The sequence below is a fragment of the Lipotes vexillifer genome, unplaced genomic scaffold, assembly GCF_000442215.2.
Source record: "Lipotes vexillifer unplaced genomic scaffold, Lipotes_vexillifer_v1.1 scaffold134, whole genome shotgun sequence".
Taxonomy (NCBI): Eukaryota; Metazoa; Chordata; class Mammalia; order Artiodactyla; family Lipotidae; genus Lipotes; species Lipotes vexillifer.
Genome location: NW_006787464.1, coordinates 2,382,086 through 2,403,518, shown reverse-complemented (window position 1 = coordinate 2,403,518; position 21,433 = coordinate 2,382,086). Strand labels below are relative to the sequence as shown.

General features: G+C 40.9%; 1 protein-coding gene across 4 annotated transcripts in view; it reads right to left on the bottom strand.

The window, feature by feature from the left end:
- Positions 1 to 14,536, bottom strand: part of SGIP1 (SH3GL interacting endocytic adaptor 1) — a 204,158-nt gene extending 189,622 nt beyond the window's left edge. The window contains exons 1-2 of one of the 4 annotated variants that reach the window (XM_007460090.1): positions 14,248 to 14,536; positions 13,761 to 13,894 (exon numbers count right to left, since the gene is read on the bottom strand). In XM_007460090.1, the coding sequence (XP_007460152.1) occupies positions 13,761 to 13,770 (10 nt within the window). In that variant the 5' untranslated portion in view covers positions 13,771 to 13,894; positions 14,248 to 14,536. Of the gene's footprint in view, positions 1 to 13,760; positions 14,012 to 14,247 lie in introns of those variants that run through there. The other 3 variants (XM_007460089.1, XM_007460088.1, XM_007460091.1) reach the window with 3 other exon arrangements.
- Positions 14,537 to 21,433: the final 6,897 nt, after the last annotated feature.

Here is a 21,433-nt window from a genome sequence, read left to right as displayed (position 1 = left end):
AAGCCATCTGGTCCTGGGCTTTTGTTTGTTGGAAGATTTTTAATCACAGTTTCAATTTCAGTGCTTGTGATTGGTCTGTTCATATTTTCTATTTCTTCCTGATTCAATCTCGGAAGGTTGTGCATTTCTAAGAACTTGTCTATTTCTTCCAGGTTGTCCATTTTATTGGCACATAGTTGCTTGTAGTAATCTCTCATGATCCTTGTATTTCTGCAGTGTCAGTTGTTACTTCCCAGTTTTCATTTCTCATTCTATTGATGTGAGTCTTCTCCCTTTTGTTCTTGGCTAATGGTTTATCAATTTTGTTTATATTCTCAAAGAACCAGCTTTTAGTTTTATTGATCTTTGCTATCATTCCCTTCATTTCTTTTTCATTTATTTCTGATCTGATCTTTATTATTTCTTTCCTTCTGCTAACTTTGGGGTTTTTTTGTTCTTCTTTCTCTAATTGCTTTAGGTATAAGGTTAGGTTGTTTATTTGAGATCTTCGAGATGTTTCCTGCTTCTTAAGGTGGGCTTGTATTGCTATAAACTTCCCTCTTAGAACTGCTTTTGCTGCATCCCATAGGTTTTGGGTCTTTTTTTTTTTTTTTTTTTTTGCGGTACGCAGGCCTCTCACTGTTGTGGCCTCTCCCGTTGCGGAGCAGCAGGCTCAGCAGCCATGGCTCACGGGCCCAGCCGCTCCGCGGCATGTGGGATCTTCCCGGACCGGGGCACGAACCCGTGTCTCCTGCATTGGCAGGCGGACTCTCAACCACTGCGCCACCAGGGAAGCCCAGCTAACATTTCTTGATTGAGCATTTACTCTGAACCAAATGTTCTTTAAGTATATTATATGTGACATATATTAGAATAAAATAATAATAACTATATTAAACTCATGTAATCCTTATAGTAACCTTTTCTTTGGGGATTATTTCATATAGAGGAAGGAACTGAGGCACAGACGGGTTAAATAACTTGCCTAAGCTAGCATAGTTGGCAAAGGTAGAGAGATCAGGATTTGAGTCTGGGAAGTTTATCTCCAGTTCCCCTGTGTTTAACAAATATACATGCTGCTTAGGATAGTGGTTACAGTCTAATGTAAACTGGAAAAGTCATGTGTATGAATATACACACAAATATGTATAAATATGTACATATTTATAATGATAAAATTGGGTTCTTTGACATAAATATATATTTTGTACATAAAGCTACTAAGAGCTAGCATGTATTCCATGCTTACTTAATATGCCAGGTAAGTTCCAAGCGCAGTCTATACATTATCTTATTTTATTTCCCCACCGTCTTGTGGTAGGTGTTATGTCAACTCACTTTATTGATGAGATTGCTGAGGTTTAAAGAGTTTCAGATTGTCCGTTCCCAAAACCCATATTCTACACTCAACAAGTTGTAACCGTGTTTGGTTATTTTATTGATATAACAATGAGATTATGGGTGATTTCAATTTCTGCTTCACATCTTCTTTGTATCTTTTAAGTTTTCTACAATGAAACCTAGTCTCCCTTAAAATGAGAGGAACACAATTAAAAGAGTCAGGAGGAATGTGTGAGATACTAGATTAACTGCATGCTCCTGGAACCAGAGTGTGGCTCTTGGCCTGAGTGAGCCTACGCAGCAGACGGGTGCTTTGGGGAGAGCAGAGAGAGCACAGTCCCCCGGGGTACTGCCTGGCATCCAGAAACCATGCTGGAGCCTTCTATGTGCCCAACAGAGTAAACTGAGTAAGTCTTTCCTATGGACCAAATACTCTTCTAAATGTTTTATGTATATTAACTCATTTAATTCTCATGATAGCCATAGACTGGGTGGCTTGAATATCCTCCAAAGAATCTGTTATCCCTCAACAGGATTCATTCATTCACTGGATATTTACTTAGCACTTATACAGGCCGCACAGTGATAATACAAAAATGAGTAAGACATGGTCCTGGCTCTAGCCGAGTCCTTGGGTCCTTGGGGGAGACACAAACAAAGTAGGTGTAAGAACAAAAAATAGCAGCTAATATTTATTGAGAGCTTAACATTTTGCCTCAAGACTGCAACATCATCCCCACCTAAGTTTCAAGCCTGCCAGTCTGTTCTGTGGACTTTGGACTTGCCAGTCCCCACAATCAAGTGACCCATTTCCTTAAAAATCTCTCTCTCTCTCTCTCTCTCAGCCTATTGGTTCTGTATCTCAAGAGAACTCTGAGTGCAAAAGTGCACTTTCTGATTTAACCCTCAAAACCTTTATGTGATTAAATTACCCATGAGAAAGATACTGTTATTATCACTCTCATTTTCCAGATGAGAAAACAGGTTCACTAGCTTCTCAAGGTCACACACATGAGGTTTAAGCTAGGTCAGTCTGACTCCAAAGCCAGGGCTCTTAAACCTTCTGCTACTTGGCCTTGGAGAGTGGGAATTGAGAATTAAGCACAGGGAAGGGAGCACCTCACCATCAACCTGGGAGACTGTAGGAAGGCTTCCTTGAAGGGGTTGCTTTTGTTTGACCTTGAATGATCGGAACAGACTGTTACCACACAGAGAAGGGGAGGGACAGCATATACAAGGGAAAGAGAAGGCAAGGCACTTCTGTTTGGCAGGGGCAGTGAGACATGAGGGCATAACGTGGCCCATGTGTGAAAGTGTTGCACAGCACACGAATGCATTTGGACCTCATCTTAGAAGCATGAGGAACAATCAAAGGCAGGTGAGGAAAGGGATCTCTTTGATGGCTGTGAGGAGGATGGATTGGAAGATGGAGGCAGCAACGCCTTGTCAGGTGTGACAGTAGGGGATGAAAGAGAGAGAACAGAGTCAGGAGCTCTTCAGGAAGGATAATCAACAGCTCTTGAGGACCTACTGACACAAGGCAGGCAGGAAGGAGGAGTCAGGAACAAATCCCAACAAGGACTCTGGCTTGGTTACTTGGTAGACACAGTTCTTTGAATTAGGGGCACAAGGTGGCTAAGAGAAACTTGATAGTTAAGGCCAACAGTGCAGGAGTAGGGTCCTGCCTGTTACAGGGCTTATAGACCACTTCCTATTATTGCTACCATAACCAGGGCTGTGGGCAATTTTTCACATGATATTTTTCAGTGACTCACTAAGGGCATTTGTAAAGGCTGGGTGCACAGCTAGACCACCCGTATTCTAGTTTTATGCATTGTATTTCAACTTACGGAAACTGCCCGTGGTAGGGAGAGCAAAGTGATACCATCTCATGTGCTAACTTCAATCAACTGGCAGAGGTGGCCTGGAATGTGATGTTGAGATAGGTGCTGAGGCCAGACAGAAAGATGACTATGATTGATTAGTGATGTCTGCAATGTTCAAGAAAGGGGCAGCGTAGCACACGGACAGTGAGAATAGAGGATGATAGAATATGCTAGTAACTAACAGTATGAAGAGAAGAGGGAAATCTATAAGCCTTCTCTGCAAAAGAGATGCAGCAATAATCTACTTGAAAAGCAAAATAGCAAGCAGTAGTGCTTAGCCACCAAATGCTAACAGACCCATGTGTAACAACCAAGCTGAGAGACAGCCATCTGAGAAAGTAACTGGCATTTGCATCACACCCTTTCAGATGTTTTCATATTGATGACCTGATTTGATTTTCACAATGACTCTGAGGGAGGGAACCAGCATTATTGCTACCTTACAAATGGGGAGGGTGAGGCCAAAGCACGTCCAGAACTCACTCAAGGTCACATAGCTACTCAGGAGGTACAGCCTCTTCAGGTCCTGGTCCTTCCCTCCACATGGCCCTGACTCACCAACAGCAGATGCAGGAGCCATGGCAGCCCAGGAGGCAGCTATAAATGGCCCCATTGTATGCGCACTCAGTAGAGCGATGGCCCTGGGGACACATTCATTTGTGTGTCTTTGGGCAGTCACCCAATCAGCCCCAGCACCTTTGAACATGAAAGACACTACAGGTTCCAAGTCTTTGTCTATTCACATTTTTGGAATCATTACTAAAATAAACTTTGACTTGCCCTCTTACAGAAAGAATAAAAATCCTTGGGAAGGTTGTTTCATTTGGTTTTGGTTTCCTCAATGCAAAATGAGGTTGGACTAGATTGGTTAATCTTCCAGGATTGCACACACCATCACGCTTTTATGATAATGGTCAAGGCTTTCACGGAATGTCAGTGAACACCGAGCTGTCCTTCTCAGAGAGAAAGGGCTTTTGTTCATAGTGGGAGCCAGGCTTTCTGATAAAGTGTTTTGTAGAATGTAAGCTGTGAAAGTTTAGAGTCCACTGGCTTGGTGATATCACATGTCCCTTCCCGTCATAAAATTCGAGGAACCAGTCAGTGTCATTGAAAGGAGCCCATTGGGCTAAAACACTCCTGCGTTAGGTAGCATTCTTCAGGACGGTGGCTTTTCTAAAGGCTCATGACCTGATAATAAAATTAACTTGCTTAGTTTTGAAGAAGGCTCTTGAAATACCGTGTCAAATTTAGACAATCTGCTGTTGGCTTGTCAGCCAGAGACCCAGGCCAAACAATTTCAGATTTGAGCAGGCTGTTCCAATCACAGCATTAAACAAACAAAGAGCACTTGACTAGGATTCAAGTTTGGCTAATAAATGCTGGTTCTGCCTTTTGGTAAGGTGGTCACCTTGAACAAGTCACTTAACATCACTGAGCCCTGGTTGCCTCCTGTTTGAAATGAAGATAGTAATGCCTATTTCTACCACACAGAGATAGTGTAGAATAAGATATGTACACAGTATGTGATAATATATACTAGACTCTGAGTTTCTGAGGATGGCAACTACAGCTGCCCCTTTTTGCTATCATATTCACTGGGCCTAGAATTGCACATGAGACTAAGGAAAAAGTTCCAGATATACCTGTTAAATGAATGAAACATTTTGGAAACTTTGAAGTATGTTCAAGTGCCACATAATTTTAGGACAATGTCCTAAGTTAGACAGGACATGTTAGATAACATGTTAGGTAACATCTTCCTTATACTGTTTGTAAAGATATGAGACATGGGTCACTCTGGGCCTTTTAAAAAATCCTAAAATACTAGCCCTGGTACATAATAGAAATTTATATGAACCAAATAAAAATAAAAGCCTCTGATACATAGTCAAAATATTTGTGAATTGATGTGTAATTCTGATTCTGATATCACCTTATCATGAAGCTCTATCTTTTGTGTGGAAATGTTCAAGACTAGAATTGTAGCTGAACTCTCAGCTCTAACTTTGGGCTTGAAACCATAAGCCAAGGCAAGAGCATGATATGCATCCACTTACTGAAATACAGGGGAAGAATGGGTCTGAGAGGAACCATCAAAAGACAGTCACAGAACTAGGATCAGAATACCAGGCTTCTGAATGCCCACCTGTTGCTTGACACATGGATAACACAGGCCCATGCAGACTGACTTCTGCAAAAGGAAACTGGCTTTCCTACCATTGGAAAGGATCCAGCAATTCCACTCCTGGGTATTTGTCTGAAGAAAACAAAAACACTAATTCCAAAAGATACATGCATCCCAATGTTCGTCACAGCATTATTTACAATAGTCAAAGATATGGAAGCAACCTAAGTGTCCCTCAACAGATGAATGGATAAAGAAGACATGATAATATCTTTATATATGTATGTATGTGTGTGTGTGTGTGTGTATACACACACACACACACACACATGCACACATGCAATGGAATATTACTCAGCCATAAAAGAGGATGAAATCTTGCCATTTGCAACAACATGGATGGACTTGGAGGGTACTGTGCTAAGTGGAATAAGTCAGACAGAGAAAGACAAATACTGTTTGTTTTCACTTATATGTGGAATCTAAAAAACAAAACTAATAACCAAATATAAGAAAACAGAAAACAGACTCACAGATAGTGGTTGCCAGAGGGAAGGGTTGTGGGGGTATTGGTGATATAGGTGAAGGTACAAACTACCAGTTATACAATATAAATAATAGGAATGTAATGTACAACACAGGGAATATAGTTAATAATATTATAATAACTTTGTATGATGAGTAATCTATAAAAATATTGAATCACCATGCTGTACACCAGAAACTAATATAATATTGTAAAAAAGAAAGGGGGCTTCCTTGGTTGTGCAGTGGTTAAGAATCCACCTGCCAATGCAGGGCACACGGGTTCGATCCTTGGTCCGGGAAGATCCCACATGCCGCAGAGCAACTAAGCCCGTGCGCCACAACTACTGAGCCTGCTCTCTAGAGCCCGCGAGCTCCAACTACTGAAGCCTGCACACCTAGAGCCCGTGCTCCACAACAAGAGAAGCCACCTCAATGAGAAGCCTGCGCACCGCAACAAAGAGTAGCCCCCGCTCGCCACAACTAGAGAAAGCCATGCACAGCAACAAAGAACCAAAGCAGCCAAAAGTAAATAAGTAAAATAAATAAATTTTTTTAAAAAGAGAGAGAGAAAGGGGCTCATAGGTGTCTATTTGTTCTTACCTCTCTGAGTACCTCTCTTGAACATTCCCCCCGACCTTTGCTCCAGACCCACGGGCCTCCTTGCTGTTCCGCCCACATTCTGAGCCTTTCACTGGCTCTTCCCCCTGCTTCTTTACACTGTTCCTCCAGGTAATTACTTGGCTGCTCACTCCCTTCCCTCCCTCATGTCTTTGCTCAAACGTCTTCTCAGCGAGGCTTTCCATCGCCACCCTATTTAATAACTGCAACCCCATCTGCCCTGATCCTTCCACTACTTTCTCTAGCCCCTTTCTCCACTCAGCTCTTCTCCAAAGCCCTTACCCCCATCCAATGTACTCTGCATTTTATTTTATTTTGTCAGGTCTCTCTTGCGCCGAACAGGAAGCTCCGTGCAGGCAGGAATCTGTTTTACTCACTATTGAGCCTCTAGCACCTAGAACCATGCCTAACACCTAGTATTCATTCAATATACAATTTTTAATGGACACATAAATAGTTCTATGCTAAGAGCTATATAAGAGGGTTGCATAGATGCACTTCTGTCTTCTAGCACAGCAAAGATGCGAGACAAACTTGTAGCATAAGTGCAAAAGGACAGCAGAGGAAGAATAAACCAATAAAAGCAGATAGCAGTGTATTTGAATCATTTTTTGTGTCAGCGAAGGTATGTTCTGAGGTAGGATGAAGAGGAGTCAATCATTAGAATTTAAACCTTGGAGGGAGTGAATATGTGGAATCCAAATCATTCAGCAAATGCCAGAGACTCTTAGAGCTGGAAGTTCTAGAGGGATGACAGATCAATGCTCGTATTTTGTTTGCAAGGAAACAGAACCCCGGGAAGGTAAAGTAATCCTCTCAAGACACATAGCCAAGAAGTTGCAACACTTAGTCTCAAACCTAAGTCTGAATTCTGAGTCCATGCTCTTTCAACCAAAAAAATCCAGTCTGCACAAATTCAGAGAACATATTGAGTTTCTAAGATTCATAGATTCTCCAATCAAGAATAATTTGGCATCTGAAAAACCTCACATACCAACACATTGCCACTGCATGCACAAATATATTGTACAATACTACATTAGTTTACATACACTAATTTATTTAAAAACACTTTCCCAAATTCCAAGTCAAACTTTCTAGCTCTATAATCTATTATTTTCAGATCTGGTCATAAACCAGAGAAAAGGAAAGAGACCCCGGAATGAAAAGGAGGAATGGAAGAATGAGAAAAATGGAGAAAGGAAGACAGAAATACCAGGAAAGCAGAAGGAAGAGAAAAAAAAAATGTACAGGATATTGACAACAATGCCTCTGGGAATGTCTTTGAATAGCTCTGCTATAACTTTTCTTTTTCCAGTATGAAATCATTTCCTTGGAGCTAATCACCAAAATAATTTAAGCTCGAGTACATATTTTCAAATGGACTATTTCTTTTCTTTTGCTTCTCAAAAGGTATTATCTGTATCTTACAATTAGTACTCCATAACACATATCTTTCCCCTAGTTATCTCATGTTTATAGATCTTGTTTCTCCAGCAAGAACATAAATTTGAGCAATTTATTTTTCTGATATCCACCATAATGCCCCAAATAATACCTTATAATGTAAACTGTGAAGTCATCAGAGTCATTTACATCAGGTTTTATTCACTTAGTCAATAAACAAACATCTAAGCATCCGCTCTGCATTAAGAGCTAAGGATACAGAGGGGAGATGACAGACCAGATTCCTGCCCTCATGGAGCTTACCTCTGAGTGAGAGATTTAGCCGATACACCATTAAACAACCATGAATAATAAATACAGCTCTTAGGAGAGAGAGGACACTGAGATGGACTCAGGGTGCAGGGTGTGTGCCTGGGAGCTTGGGATGACAAGGATGGTAGGGAAGGCCTCCTGACGAGGTGGCAGTATTGCTGGGATGACAAGAGAATCAGTTACTCCATGAGCTGGTAAAAGAGTGTTCTAGGCAGGGCAAAAGCCCTGAGGCAGGGAAGTATTTGTTCTAGACACTCTGAGACAGGCAGCAAGGCTGTCGGTGTTAAGCGCCACGTGAGATGAGCTTGACGAAGCACAGAAGGCCAGAGCGTGCCGGCTCCTGTATGCTCTAGATTTTAACAGAAATGAGAAGGTATTGAAGTTTTTTTAAATAAGGAAGCGACATGATAGAAAATATTAACTAGAGATACTGAATATCTTTCTAACACCCCGTAGGTACAATTAAATGGCCTACATGTTCCAAGAATGGAGATTCATTCCTCCCCAAGTCTATACCTCCTTCCCCAAAGCTCTTCCGCTGGTGAGTAAGCCATCCTAAGCCCACAGAAATATTGGGTAGTCAGTGCACAAACCCATTAGATCCAATATCTCTGCCCCACACCCTACTTTCTCCTCAAAGGAATCCTGCACTTAGCATGCTCCCTAATTCCCTTCTACCTATGATCTCTTCTCCAGTTAATTTCTCCTCAGAGACTTTTGTAGAAGTGTGAGCTCACATCCATTATAATCCCTTAACTTTTTCAACTCCTTTACAATTAGCTTTCTCTCTTTCTTAATTACATTTGTGAGTTTCCAGAAAGTGGTCACAATTAAACAGCATTAGATATGATAAAACTGAATTGCAAATAGGTAAACCACAAGTATGGACGTAAAATTGAACATAATTGAAAAATCCAGTGTTGAGTCTCTAAAACTTCTAAAAATACCTAAAAAAAAAAAAAAACCCTTCAAAATTTCTCTCCATCTCCTCATTGTCCTCTAAGTAAATGTTCTTCCCCTCAAGTAGCAACATTAGAAATTGAAAATACATTTAATGCCATTGTTCTCTTTTGGCTAACTACTATAGTAACTGTCATGTTCTTTATACATTTCATGGCAAATATTTAGTTTCAGGTAGATAACGGGTTAACAGCCTTTGATGGATTACTGAAAGAATGCAACCATCATTTATATCATCATTTCCACAGGATAACTTGTTTCAAGTGACCAGATCCCAAACAAACCCAGGAACATAAAAATTGAGTTGCTGACTTCCTGCAACTTGTTTATTTGAAACATGGATAGTGTATGTGCCAAATCCAACAGAAAGAATTATCCACAGTCTTCTAGCATATGGTTTATCTAAGTTAATTTTTTTAAAAAAAGACTACATGTTCTTTTTAGAGATTTAAAGTTGGCCTTGGGAATTGGATGGGAATTTCTACATAACAGGAGGCTTTTTCCAACCCTGAGCCCCTTAGGAAGGAGAGAAATTGCATAAGGGATGGAATATATATTATAATCTCATAGGCATATGCTTAAGATTTTCCAAAATATCATCACCATTTCTGGGAAGGGAATTGGTAGAACAGTGAGAAGCATTCCCTTTAAAACTTCTTAGCTAACTAGAAAATGAACAGTTCCAGCTTCAAAATGCTTCGTTCCTTTTTGGTTACAGCGAAGAAATTTCCAAATAAATAAACTTCATTTCTAGATAGGGGAAAGAAAAGCCTTTACTGTTACAAGGTTCCCTGCCACAACAGAAGATCAGTTAATCTAGAATTGTTTAAATTTTTCTAAATATTGATTTTGGAGGTAAAAGTATTAGCAAGGAATTGAGAGGTATGAGTCTGTGAGTACTCACATTTAAAAGAGAGACAGATGCAACCAAAGAAACTTAAGGCCTAGCTTTCAATCAGGTTAATATACCCACCATGATACAAAGTAAAAAGAAAAAGTTCATATTTAAAACGTTATGAGGGATCAAAAATAGGAGCTTTCTTGTTTAATGAACTTGGCTCCAAAATCCATCCTCCCACTTTTCTGCCTCAATGTATTAGTTTTAATTTTTACAATTTAGAAAAAGTACTGCAGAAGCACTCAGTGCAGAATACATTTACTTGCAGCTTATTGTGAATAGTAAAAATAATAAAATTAATTAAATTACTCTGCACATTGCAATTAAACCCAGTAAACCCTTAAAACATGCTTGTTAACTTCAAAAATTATTTATAGGATGAAACTATTGGCCGCCCCTAAACTTTTCTTTCCAGTAAAACACCTAAGAGCCTGAATAGGGAACTGAAAACACGAGCACTTCCAGTCCAGTTCCTCCACACAAGGGAAAATTGCCCAGACTGCCTTACAAATTAATAAATGTCCCTGGAAACCCTGACTTAGTTTCACTTATCTTAAAAAAAGTAGCTAAAAGGTCATTTTCAAACTTTAATAATAATAATAATATATGAAAAACAGCAGAATCCCTGAATAGCTGCCCTAATCACACAGACTGCACTGTAAGCTTGGCCAACATATATGCCCTTTAGCAAATAATTCCCTTTGCTCATCCTCTTTCCCTTCACAGTCATACTACATAAGGCTCCACATCACAGGGCATTCTTTAGGAAAGACCCGATACTAACCACTGCCAAAAAAATAAAGAATGCAGGAATCAACAAAACAAGTCCCTTGAAATATACTTTTTAAAAGAAAACTATTTGAAAGGAGTCATTGAGCCACGAGCTACCGATAATGTGCTTGAGGTCCCTGCAAAAGCACTTCACTGCCTTCTCTGACACTTGAATCACTGGGGAGGTAGTAACAGTTCTCTTCTATGGCCAGAATTTCCAATAGGCATTGAATGAATGGAGCCTATATCCTGTTCCATCAAAGTGAGAACACAAAAGTAAACCGTAAGCCATTCTGATGAATATTTGTTTACTCTTCTTTTACACAAAGTAGAGCAGTAGCTTTGAAAAGTTGCCATGGCCATGCTTTTCCCGAGCACTAGACTAAAACACTTCAGTAAATACAGAAATACATACACACACAAATGCAAATGTGGGTTCTCTCCCTTTCTAAAATACTGTATATGTGTGGATGACATATGCGTGTGCAACTCTGTGTGTGTGTGTGTGTGTGTGTGTGTGTGTGTGTGTGTGTGTGTGGCATATGAACTAATTGAGAAGACAGCATGTTACCTATCTGGATGTTTGGTGACACGTTCTCAGAGCCCACTGATGTTTTGGCAGACGGCTGCCATGACAGGATTTCAGGGTGCTTTTCAGGGGCTTTCTTATCTTTCCAAGGCTATCATGATAGATGGAGGCCTAGCTTCCTCTAGGGAAGAGTTAAGTGGGAATGATAACTGCTATAACACACTTTCAGAGGAAGAGCAATTCAGAGGTGAAATTCTGAGATGCAGTATCAGAAATATGCATATATTGCCAAAAAGGCTGGCAACTAAGTTGGAAGGCCATTGATAGGCAAATTGATTCCTGATTAAGGTTCCCACCAGCCTTTCTAAGGTCCCTGAACCGTGAAGATAATACGTCTTGAATAGTAGGAACTATAGGTAGATAAAAATTAGTTTCATTTAAATGTTTAAGCCACTGGAAACACCTGTCCAATTTCTTTTGCAAGGATCTGATGGATGGCCACCGCACCCCTAGTGTCACCTTTAATTCATAACAGTGCTCAGATAGCATCCTTCATTAGATAAATTTGGTCAACGCAGAGCCATAGTGTTAATTCAGCTCCAACACATGTCTTTGTTACAGTTCTCATTTCAGTGTAGGCAGCTCAGATAAGCTTATCACAGGGCTTTGAACTGACATTCTGGGGTGGCACAATAGACAATATTACCAAGAGAATCATTAATAAGCATCAAAAAATATTACTTCCTTCAAAGATACTTTAAGTCCATAGTTTATAAGGCAAGAAGTAAAAGGAAAGCTCTTCCACTTCCCCATGTAAGATTAAAATCTAATCAGAACGTGTGCAGATTTGTTCTCAAGAAATGCTACGTGAAATTTAGCTGGAGAAACCTAGTACCTCTATAGACACAAATTTTTTTTTGAAGAGGGTAATCCACGTGAGCTTCTAATTGAAAAGTTCATCAGTAATGTTCTTTCTTGTTTGTTTTGCCTTGTTACTCAAAGGTTAAATCCATTTTGGATTTCATTTTGAATTAATGAAAATGATTTAATCTTAGAGCATTAATAATCTCACTTTATTTAGGCCTATATTTAAAAAAACTAGCTTGAGAGCCCTTTGCAAACAAGACCAGTCTCCACAGCAAAATGATACCCAATCTCTCTTTTCAGGCTATTTTCTAAAATCTGTGGGCCATGACTGTAGAATTCTTCACTCCCCAAATCACATTAACAATGTTTGACATGATGACAGAGAAAGCAAAAAGAATTCAATTCTGCCAAATAAGTACAGGCAACGCTTCTGTTTTTTGCAACCATTCTCCTCTTATTCCATTTTGGTAAATTTCTAAGGAATGTTTAAAATCTGTAAGACAGACCTTGGCTTAAGAGGTGGCCTCTCTGCCATTTTCATGGCTGATTTGAGACCCATTATGCACTCGATTCCGCATTGTGAAATCCAGGCTGGGGACAAATTTCTGCCTGTCATCTTAGGAAAGGCCAGGAGTTTTGCACCATCCTGTAGTGTGAAAACAGAAAATCAAAGCCAGGGTAGGGCTGCCTGCTTCTTTCCTAATCAGCTTGCTGCTTTTCTGAGGCACTCTTGGTTGTCACCATCTCAAGCTTAGAAGGGTAATTTAGTAGAATAAAATATACTTTAAACAATATCTCCCCAGGGAAAGTTCCTCCTTACACTTAAAATTGAATGCAAAAAGGTGATCAGTTAAGTAATTATTTGAGGCTTGGCTAAGAACCATTGCATGGAGAACACATTTAGGAAGCACAAAATTCTTTTTTTTTTTTTTTTAACCTGATAAGACCCCTAATCAGAAGCCAAGAGTCCCAGATATTTTCCTCATATTGCTCATTCTGTTGCAATGACAGCCCCATAAAACTATAGCTTATGGACTAAATTTGTTGCACCTCTCACCCCAACAGTATATGTAAATTGCAGAGATAAAAATATCTCACAAGAATTTTAAAAATTTTTAAACAGTTCACGGAAAATGACAGCATGCATAACTCTGTCAATGACCTCTCCCGTCTAATGTTAATTTCAGAAGACAAGTTTCCCTTGTAAATGTTTAATCAGTGTAGTCCCAGGAACCCAGAGCAGAAAACCTTATCTTCTCTCCCAACTTCTTTGCTTTGCAAGCTCTTTGCTAGCTCTATCTCAGCTCCTTGCAAGCACTTTAGGCAAGATCTGTAGGTTCTGAGCTAAACAAGAAGCCCTGTGGTTTGATTCCATTAGTCTGAGCCCTGGTCCGCTGTAAGCAAACTGCAGAATTTCTGCTTGCAAATCCTGGCAACCAGGTTCTAGACCAGCCACAAACACAGACTGTACACATAATTCAACACTGTTCTGCCCAAACCTTGCCTGAAGCCAGTCAACCACAGCAGAAAGCATCCTACCTTCCATCATGGTGGCAGAATTGCATTCCTTAATTTCCAAAGAGTCTGAAAAAACACAGGAGGATACGATTCCAGGTCCCAGCTAAGTCCTCACAACGCTGCTGCTGCTGTCGAGAGATCTGCTCTGTTCGATGCTGAAGCCAAAGGAGACAAGTGTTAACCCCAAAGATAGGCCATGGATGCTTGTGGTGCTGCTTCACCTACAGGCTCCCAGGAAGATGCTGCGAGAGAAAGGGAGAGGAACAGCAAGCCGGCCAAGCTGCACCGCCTGCGCTGCCTCGGCCAATCCCTTCAGCTCTGGACCGCGTCACATGGTAGCCAGCCTGCATCTCCTGACACAATACCCCCGGAGAGCACACAGAACCTATTTCCCGTCCCCATTCCCCTCCACCCCTATCCCCTCCGCTTGTCACCAAATGCACAGCCCCTTCCCCACCTGGTGACGCACTTCCCCCGCCCCTCCTCTTCGTCTTCTTAAGCCTATTGCAGCGTCTGGGTACCCGAGATTAATTATCAGACGCTGCCACCTTAACCGGGGACGCTGGCATGAAACGAGCACCTAAGTGGCTCGGTGCGGAGGAGACTTTTTCTTTTTTCTTTTCTTTCAAGAAAAACTTCTTAATTATTCCGTGCAGCCTGAAGTCTTGGCTGCACACTTGCAAGCTCCCATTGCTATCTCCCTTTGCCCTGAAGGAATTCCAAATGTCAGTTATCTGTGGCCTCCGCACACATCTGTGACCCTCTCTCGCGCTCTCTCTCTGCCCCTCGCTCACTCTCTCTCTCATTCAGGAGAGAAAAATCAATCCGGCTGACGTCACATCATAAACAATTATCCCCAAAAGGATGATGCAGAAGAAATACCACCCCAGTTGCCTTCAAAAGAGCCAGAGAATTAATCGCGCACGACACGCCGAAAGGCTGGGAACTGTCATTAAAACAAAGAAACAAAAGAACCCACCCGAGTGGGGCTCTGGAATCGCACTGGCAACGCTTGAGATAATTTCTGGGGCTGGAGGCGGGAGAGAGGGGAGCAGGCGGGGAGGGAGGCCTCAGCCCGACGGAAGCCAGCTGTGCGCGCCGCTTCCTCCCACTCGGACCTGGGCCGGCGGCCGCCGACCAGACCGCGGGGCGCAGCTCCGCTCGGCGTTCGAATCCCGCCGCCGGCGCGTCCTCGGGCCCAGCGCACACGTGAGCCACCGCGCCGCCCACGGCAGTCCCTGTAGAAACCAACTTTCTTCTCAATGACACCATTCTCGCCAAGCGCCTCTAGCATCCGTAGTCGCCGTTAAGCCCATTCGTTCATTTCTGTGGGAATCCGGCGGGAGATAAACGTGCCGGGTTCCGGCCCGAGGGGTGGGTGGAGCCCAGGGTTACGCAGCTTCCAGGGATGGGGTCGGGACGCCGTGCTGCTACTTAAGTGGAAAGGGTTATGACACCCCAGCTGCTTGGGTTGAGACTGTCCCCCGACTGGTCCCTAGGGATCCAGGAGCCGTTAAGAGGGCTCCAAGCCCCAGGGTCTGGCTGTCCTCGTTTCCTTTCAAGCAGGCTTAGCCCGCAGAGGGCCAAGGAAGGAGAGGGCAGGAGGTGTTTAGGAGGCAGGAGGAGAAAGAAGCGAGATGGGCAGGGGAGGAAAGGCCTCTCCAGAACCCTAGGCGACAACATCCGGCAACGTGACTGAGAGAAAGGCCACTACATCACAGAACAATTCTGAGCATCGAATGAAATAATTTTAAGAAGTATGATGCATTTAGACCATCAAGGTTGAGTCTCTAATACTATTATTATTTATAGTGTAAATATATCCGTGAACTTTTGATATTGCCCAGCCCTCGTCATAGTCTAGTTCTTTCTATGAGAGCAAATATGACGTATTGGTGGCTGAGGACGACTGAAGAAAATATAACTAAAGGAGCTACTGAAGTACCATATTAACAGATGAAAAACATTCAGTTCCTTAGCAACTTAGAAGTTTTGAAAAACTCATTGTTCTCCCTAAGGACACCTACTTCAATGGCCTTGAAATTTCAAAATGAAACTCTCCAGGGAGATACAAATGCTTGTGCCTTATTCTGTGTATCTATGAGGTAGTTGAATTTTAAAAGAGGAAAGAATTCCAAAGCAAAACCTGTCTTGAGTATGACTTACACTGCTCTGAAGACTACAAGGGTATTATTGCAAAAATCAGATTGATTAGTGTGCGAGTATTTAGCCAAATGTTTTGTAATGGTTAAGAACATGGATAGATATTGGTGTCAAACAGACTGGGATCGAGTTCTGTCTCTGCCACTTCATGAGCTCTAGTGACCCTGTACAAGTTATGTAATTCTCTGTGACTCACGGCTTCCTTATCTGCGAAATGAAGATAATAGTACCTAGTTCATAGGACTATAAATAGTACTAATAACAAATCTTTATTAATGGCTTACTGTGTGCTAAGCAGTGTTCTAAATACTTTGCCAGTAAATTACTTAGCATTGTGTCTGGAGCATAATATACCCTCCATGTTGGCTTTTTAATATTAGTATTATTACCACCAAAGGGCTGCCAGAGGCATCAGAGAAGTTTGCAGCCAACTGAGAGTTATACCACATGCACAGAGAACAACTCAGTGAAAGATTAGGTGATGCATCCAGAGGTGTAACATGTCAGAGACTGCTCTGTAAAAGAGTGGTTACTAAATAAGCTAGGGAGCTCTAAATTTAAAAATTGGCTCAATATAAAATCTGGAGGTAAGTGTAAGCACTGAAGTGTAGGGCTAGGCAACATTGTCAAAGGTGTAAGGGGAGAGAAGAGCCAGGGAAACCCAGGCTGCCTGGCTTTTCTCACCCAATGTCTAAGTTTTACAGTGTGTTAGAGCAAACCTCTCAGATAGATTCAATGTGGGCACACATCAGTTTTGTTTTCGACTTGGAGCAAAGCAACTAGCCAGAGACAGAAAGATGGTTCAAAGATTCTTTTGGTCACTGGGGTGGTTATAGAAAAAAGAAAAGTGTCTCGTTAGGATTGTTAGAGAAGGAACATGAAAGGGATGTGTAGTTAAAAGTTATAAGGCCAGTATCAAGACTGGTTGAACTTTATGCAACCTTATCAAAAAAAAGTTATCAATTATAAAAGCATCCGATGAACAAAGTTCTGCTTCAAATAAAAAACTGCTCAAGTATGTTATCAAAAAAGTTTAAGCATTCTAATCTTTTCTCATAGGTTTTTTGGGGAAAACAATTGTTTTCTCAAGAACAAAGACAGTACTTTAGATTGTAACCCCAATTTCATCCCTTCCTAGGATAGTTTTTACTTACCAACAAGAAGGAGAATTTCTAGCTGCTATAATAATGGAATACTTTTTTCAAGTCTTAAATGGAAGTCAAAGGATCTGTGGAAAAGATCTGTCAAATTACTGACTTGCACCAAAGTACAGGGACTTCCCAGGAGTCTAATTCAGGATAGCGAGTGTGTGCCCAGATCACACCAGGCTCTCAGAGAGTGCCTGAGGTTTGTCCAAGACCAAAAACTTAACTGAAGTCACTAGACATTTAATTTTTTTTCTGAGATACTTGTATGCTAATGATGCCCTATTACACATTGTCTTTTTACAAATCCTATTATATTTTACTATGCACATTGAATTTCTTCACCATATCCCGATTGTCATGTGTGTGTGGAAAATCAGCTCATATCTCAGAAGGAGGAAGAAAATAATGAGAACTGAGTCACAAATGAAGAAGGAAACAAAATTAACACAGAAGGAAAGTTTAAAAAATGGATCCAGATATGTATCTCCAAGACAGTGATCTCAGCACGACATTGACTCTGTCCCTCTTGCTATCCCTGCTGAGGCAGTTCCATGAATGTAGAAAGGAAAATATTGTCCAAGCCCTGGAAATCAGCAAGGGTTCCACTTAGAGAATTAGATTTCCATAGGATGAAATAGGTGAGGAGCAGAAAATATATATACCCATGCTCAGAATGTTTACACTCTTTGTTAAAAGGAAAAACTCCAACTGGAACTGACACAGGCAGAGAAGGGGTCTATTTGTGTAGCTCACAATATGTGAAACACTGCACAGCTGAGGGAAAGCAGGAATTCAATCCTCCAGGAAATGTTGTGACCAGAACCAAGTACTTACAACGCTGTTTCTCCCAGTACATCAGCTTCATTTTGCTGCCTAGTTTTTCTTCCTGTGATCAGACAGCTGGCCATTTAAATCCTTTAAGCTCACAGCTTGACTATCCAAGATGTACTTCAAAAAACTCTGACTGACTCTGGCTTGGATCACTGTTCCACCTTTGAACCCATTAACGAGGCCAGGTTGGTGAGGTCTCATGATAGATTTATTCAAACCAAAATTTACATTGGACTTAGTCACATGCCCACTACTGAGACTACACATGGGTGAGAGAGAGGCAAGTTTCTGTGACAAACAACCTTTAATAATATGAACCCCTAATATGGTTGGAGGGGTAGAAGAGACATTGGCAAAGAAAGAGAGGGAACGATTACCAGAACAAATGTGGGGAGAGCAACTATGAAACAAAAGCTGTCAATCATGTAGACATTACTCAGTACACCTAAGATAAAATTTTCAGAATGATTCATGGTGGCAGAGGGACTCAGAATGCTATACTCAATCCCATTTGGTATATTGGAGAGGTTATTTGTATATTCTCACTCACTAAATCCAGAGAGAAACTTGCAGACCCTGTAGCCAGCCTCCTCCTAACTGTGGGGAAGGAGGGCAGAAATGGGGAGAGCCGACCCTACATGTTGACCCACGGACACCAAAGACATGCCCTGAAATGTTTGCCACCCATTGGTCCAACGCCGCCCGGAGAACTAATACCGCAGGAACCTCAACCAGTACTGCAGGAACTTCTATCAGCCGGGAGTACTGCTTTATCTAGACCTACATTGACAAAGACAGGTGGTAAAGATTGAATACACTAGTAGAAATAGTGGTTTCAAAAGAGGGAGAAGGTAAAGAATTATAGCTCACTGAAGCAGAGGAAACACCCTCACTGAAAGCAGAGGAAATGTAGAAAACTGGAGAGGCATTTATTAAAAAATCAATTTTTTACTTTTGATACAATTTCAGGGATATAGCAGCAGTAAATAAGAGCAGACTGCTATGATAAAAGAGCATACTGAGGGCCAGAAAGAGAGCATAGAAGTAATAAAAATATTCTTATTAAAATTTTTTAATGTTATAGTTATAATCAAAGATATGATGGATACTGCCAGCAGGGAATATTGATAGGCCCGGTGGTAATGTGCTTGAAATATAGACCCACAACAGCATTAACTGGCCCAAGCACAATGGAATTCTTTTTCTCTTTGCAGAATCATTTAACTTAGGTATAACTTTAACATTTCAAGAAACTAGCAAAAGAGATAAAGCTCTGAAAGTCACTTATGAATTATGAAATCTGACAAAAATAATTAAAAAGTAGCCCAATCTTGCTTCTGAATATCGATGCAAAACTCTTAAATAAAATAACAGCAGGCAGAATCCACCTTTTCAAAAACATTATATGTATTTATATATAATTATATATATAGTGTTAGACTTTATTCTAGAAGAAAAAGTCATTCAACATTAAGAAATCTAATAAATCTTATTCACAATTAAGCTATTGAAAAAAAAATTATGTTATTATCCCCACAATTGCTGAGAAGATATCTGATAAATTTCAACTTGTATCACTCATTAAATAAATAAAAACATATTAACAAAGAAAGAGATAAAAAGTTCCGTAGTATGATGAGATAAACAAATCTCTTTCCCAAATCTGTCATCTTGTTAAATGGAGACATGTTGAAAACAATCTTCATTAAAATCAGAAATAAGACTTAAATCATGCTTGTTATTTAATACTGTTCTATGGATGCTAGCCAAAAAATTAGGAATAAAAGGTATAAAATTGTGTCAGAGATAGTGGTATGTATTCATCACAGCATTTTCTCTATCTAGATACACAGGAAGACTGCATTTGTTGGCTTTCCTTGCATCTGGGTGGAGTTATATGACTGAATTAAGGCAATGGAAATTTCCAGGCCTGGCCTTTACAGATCTCCTACATACTCTCCATACCTCTTTTTTCCAAATGGGAGAGACCTACTTGATCCTCATTAGACTTTTTTTTTTAATTATTACTTGTTTTAACATCTTTAATGGCGTATAATTGCTTTACAATGGTGTGTTAGTTTCTGCTTTATAACAAAGTGAATCAGTTATACATATACATATATCCCCATATCTCTTCCCTCTGCGTCTCCCTCCCTCCCACCCTCCTTATCCCACCCCTTTTGTTTTTGTTTTGTTTTGTTTTTACGGTACGGGCGCCTCTCACTGTTGTGGCCTCTCCCATTGCGGAGCACAGGCTCTGGACGCGCAGGCCCAGCGGCCATGGCTCACGGGCCCAGCCGCTCCACGGCATGTGGGATCTTCCCAGACCGGGGCCCGAACCCGTGTCCCCTGCATCGGCAGGCGGAGTCTCAACAACTGTGCCACCGGGGAAGCCCTATCCCACCCCTTTTGGTGGTCATAAAGCACCGAGCTGATCTCCCTGTGCTATGTGGCTGCTTCCCATTAGCTATCTATTTTACGTTTGGTAGTGTATATATGTCCATGCCACTCTCTCACTTTGTCACAGCTTACCCTTTCCCCTCTCCATATCCTCAAATCCATTCTCTAGTAGGTCTGTGTCTTTATTCCCATCTTGCCCCTAGGTTCTTCATGACTTTTTTTTCCCCCTTAGATTCCACATATATGTGTTAGCATACAGTATTTGTTTTTCTCTTTCTGACTTACTTCACTCTGTATGACAGACTCTAGGTCCATCCACCTCACTACAAATAACTCAATTTCGTTTCTTTTTATGGCTGAGTAATATTCCATTGTATATATGTGCCACATCTTCTTTATCCATTCATCTGTTGATGGGCACTTAGGTTGGTTCCATGTCCTGGCGATTGTAAATAGAGGTGCAATGAACATTGTGGTACATGACTCTTTTTGAATTATGGTTTTCTCAGGGTATATGCCCAGTAGTGGGATTGCTGGGTCGTTTGGTAGTTCTATTTTCAGTTTTTTAAGGAACCTCCATACTGTTCCCCATAGTGCTGTATCAGTTTATGTTCCCACCAACAGTGCAAGAGGGTTCCCTTTTCTCCACACCCTCTCCAGCATTTATTGTTTGTAGATTTTTTGATGATGGCCATTCTGACCGGTGTGAGATGATATCTCATTGCAGTTTTGATTTGCATTTCTCTAGTGATTCATGATGTTGAGCATTCTTTCATGTGTTTGTTGGCAATCTGTATATATTCTTTGGAGACAAGTCTATTTAGGTCTTCTGCCCATTTTCGGATTGGGTTGTTTGTTGTTTTGATATTGAGCTGCATGAGCTGCTTGTAAATTTTGGAAATTAATCCTTTGTCAGTTGCTTCATTTGCTAATATTATCTCCCATTCTGAGGGTTGTCTTTCTGCCTTGTTTATGGTTTCCTTTGCTGTGCAAAACTTCTAAGTTTCATTAGGTCCCATTTGTTTATTTTTGTTTTTATTTCCATTTCTCTAGGAGGTGGGTCAAAAAGGATCTTACTGTGATTTAAGTCATAGAGTGTTCTGCCTAAGTTTTCCTCTAAGAGTTTGATAGTGTCTGGTGTTACATTTAGGT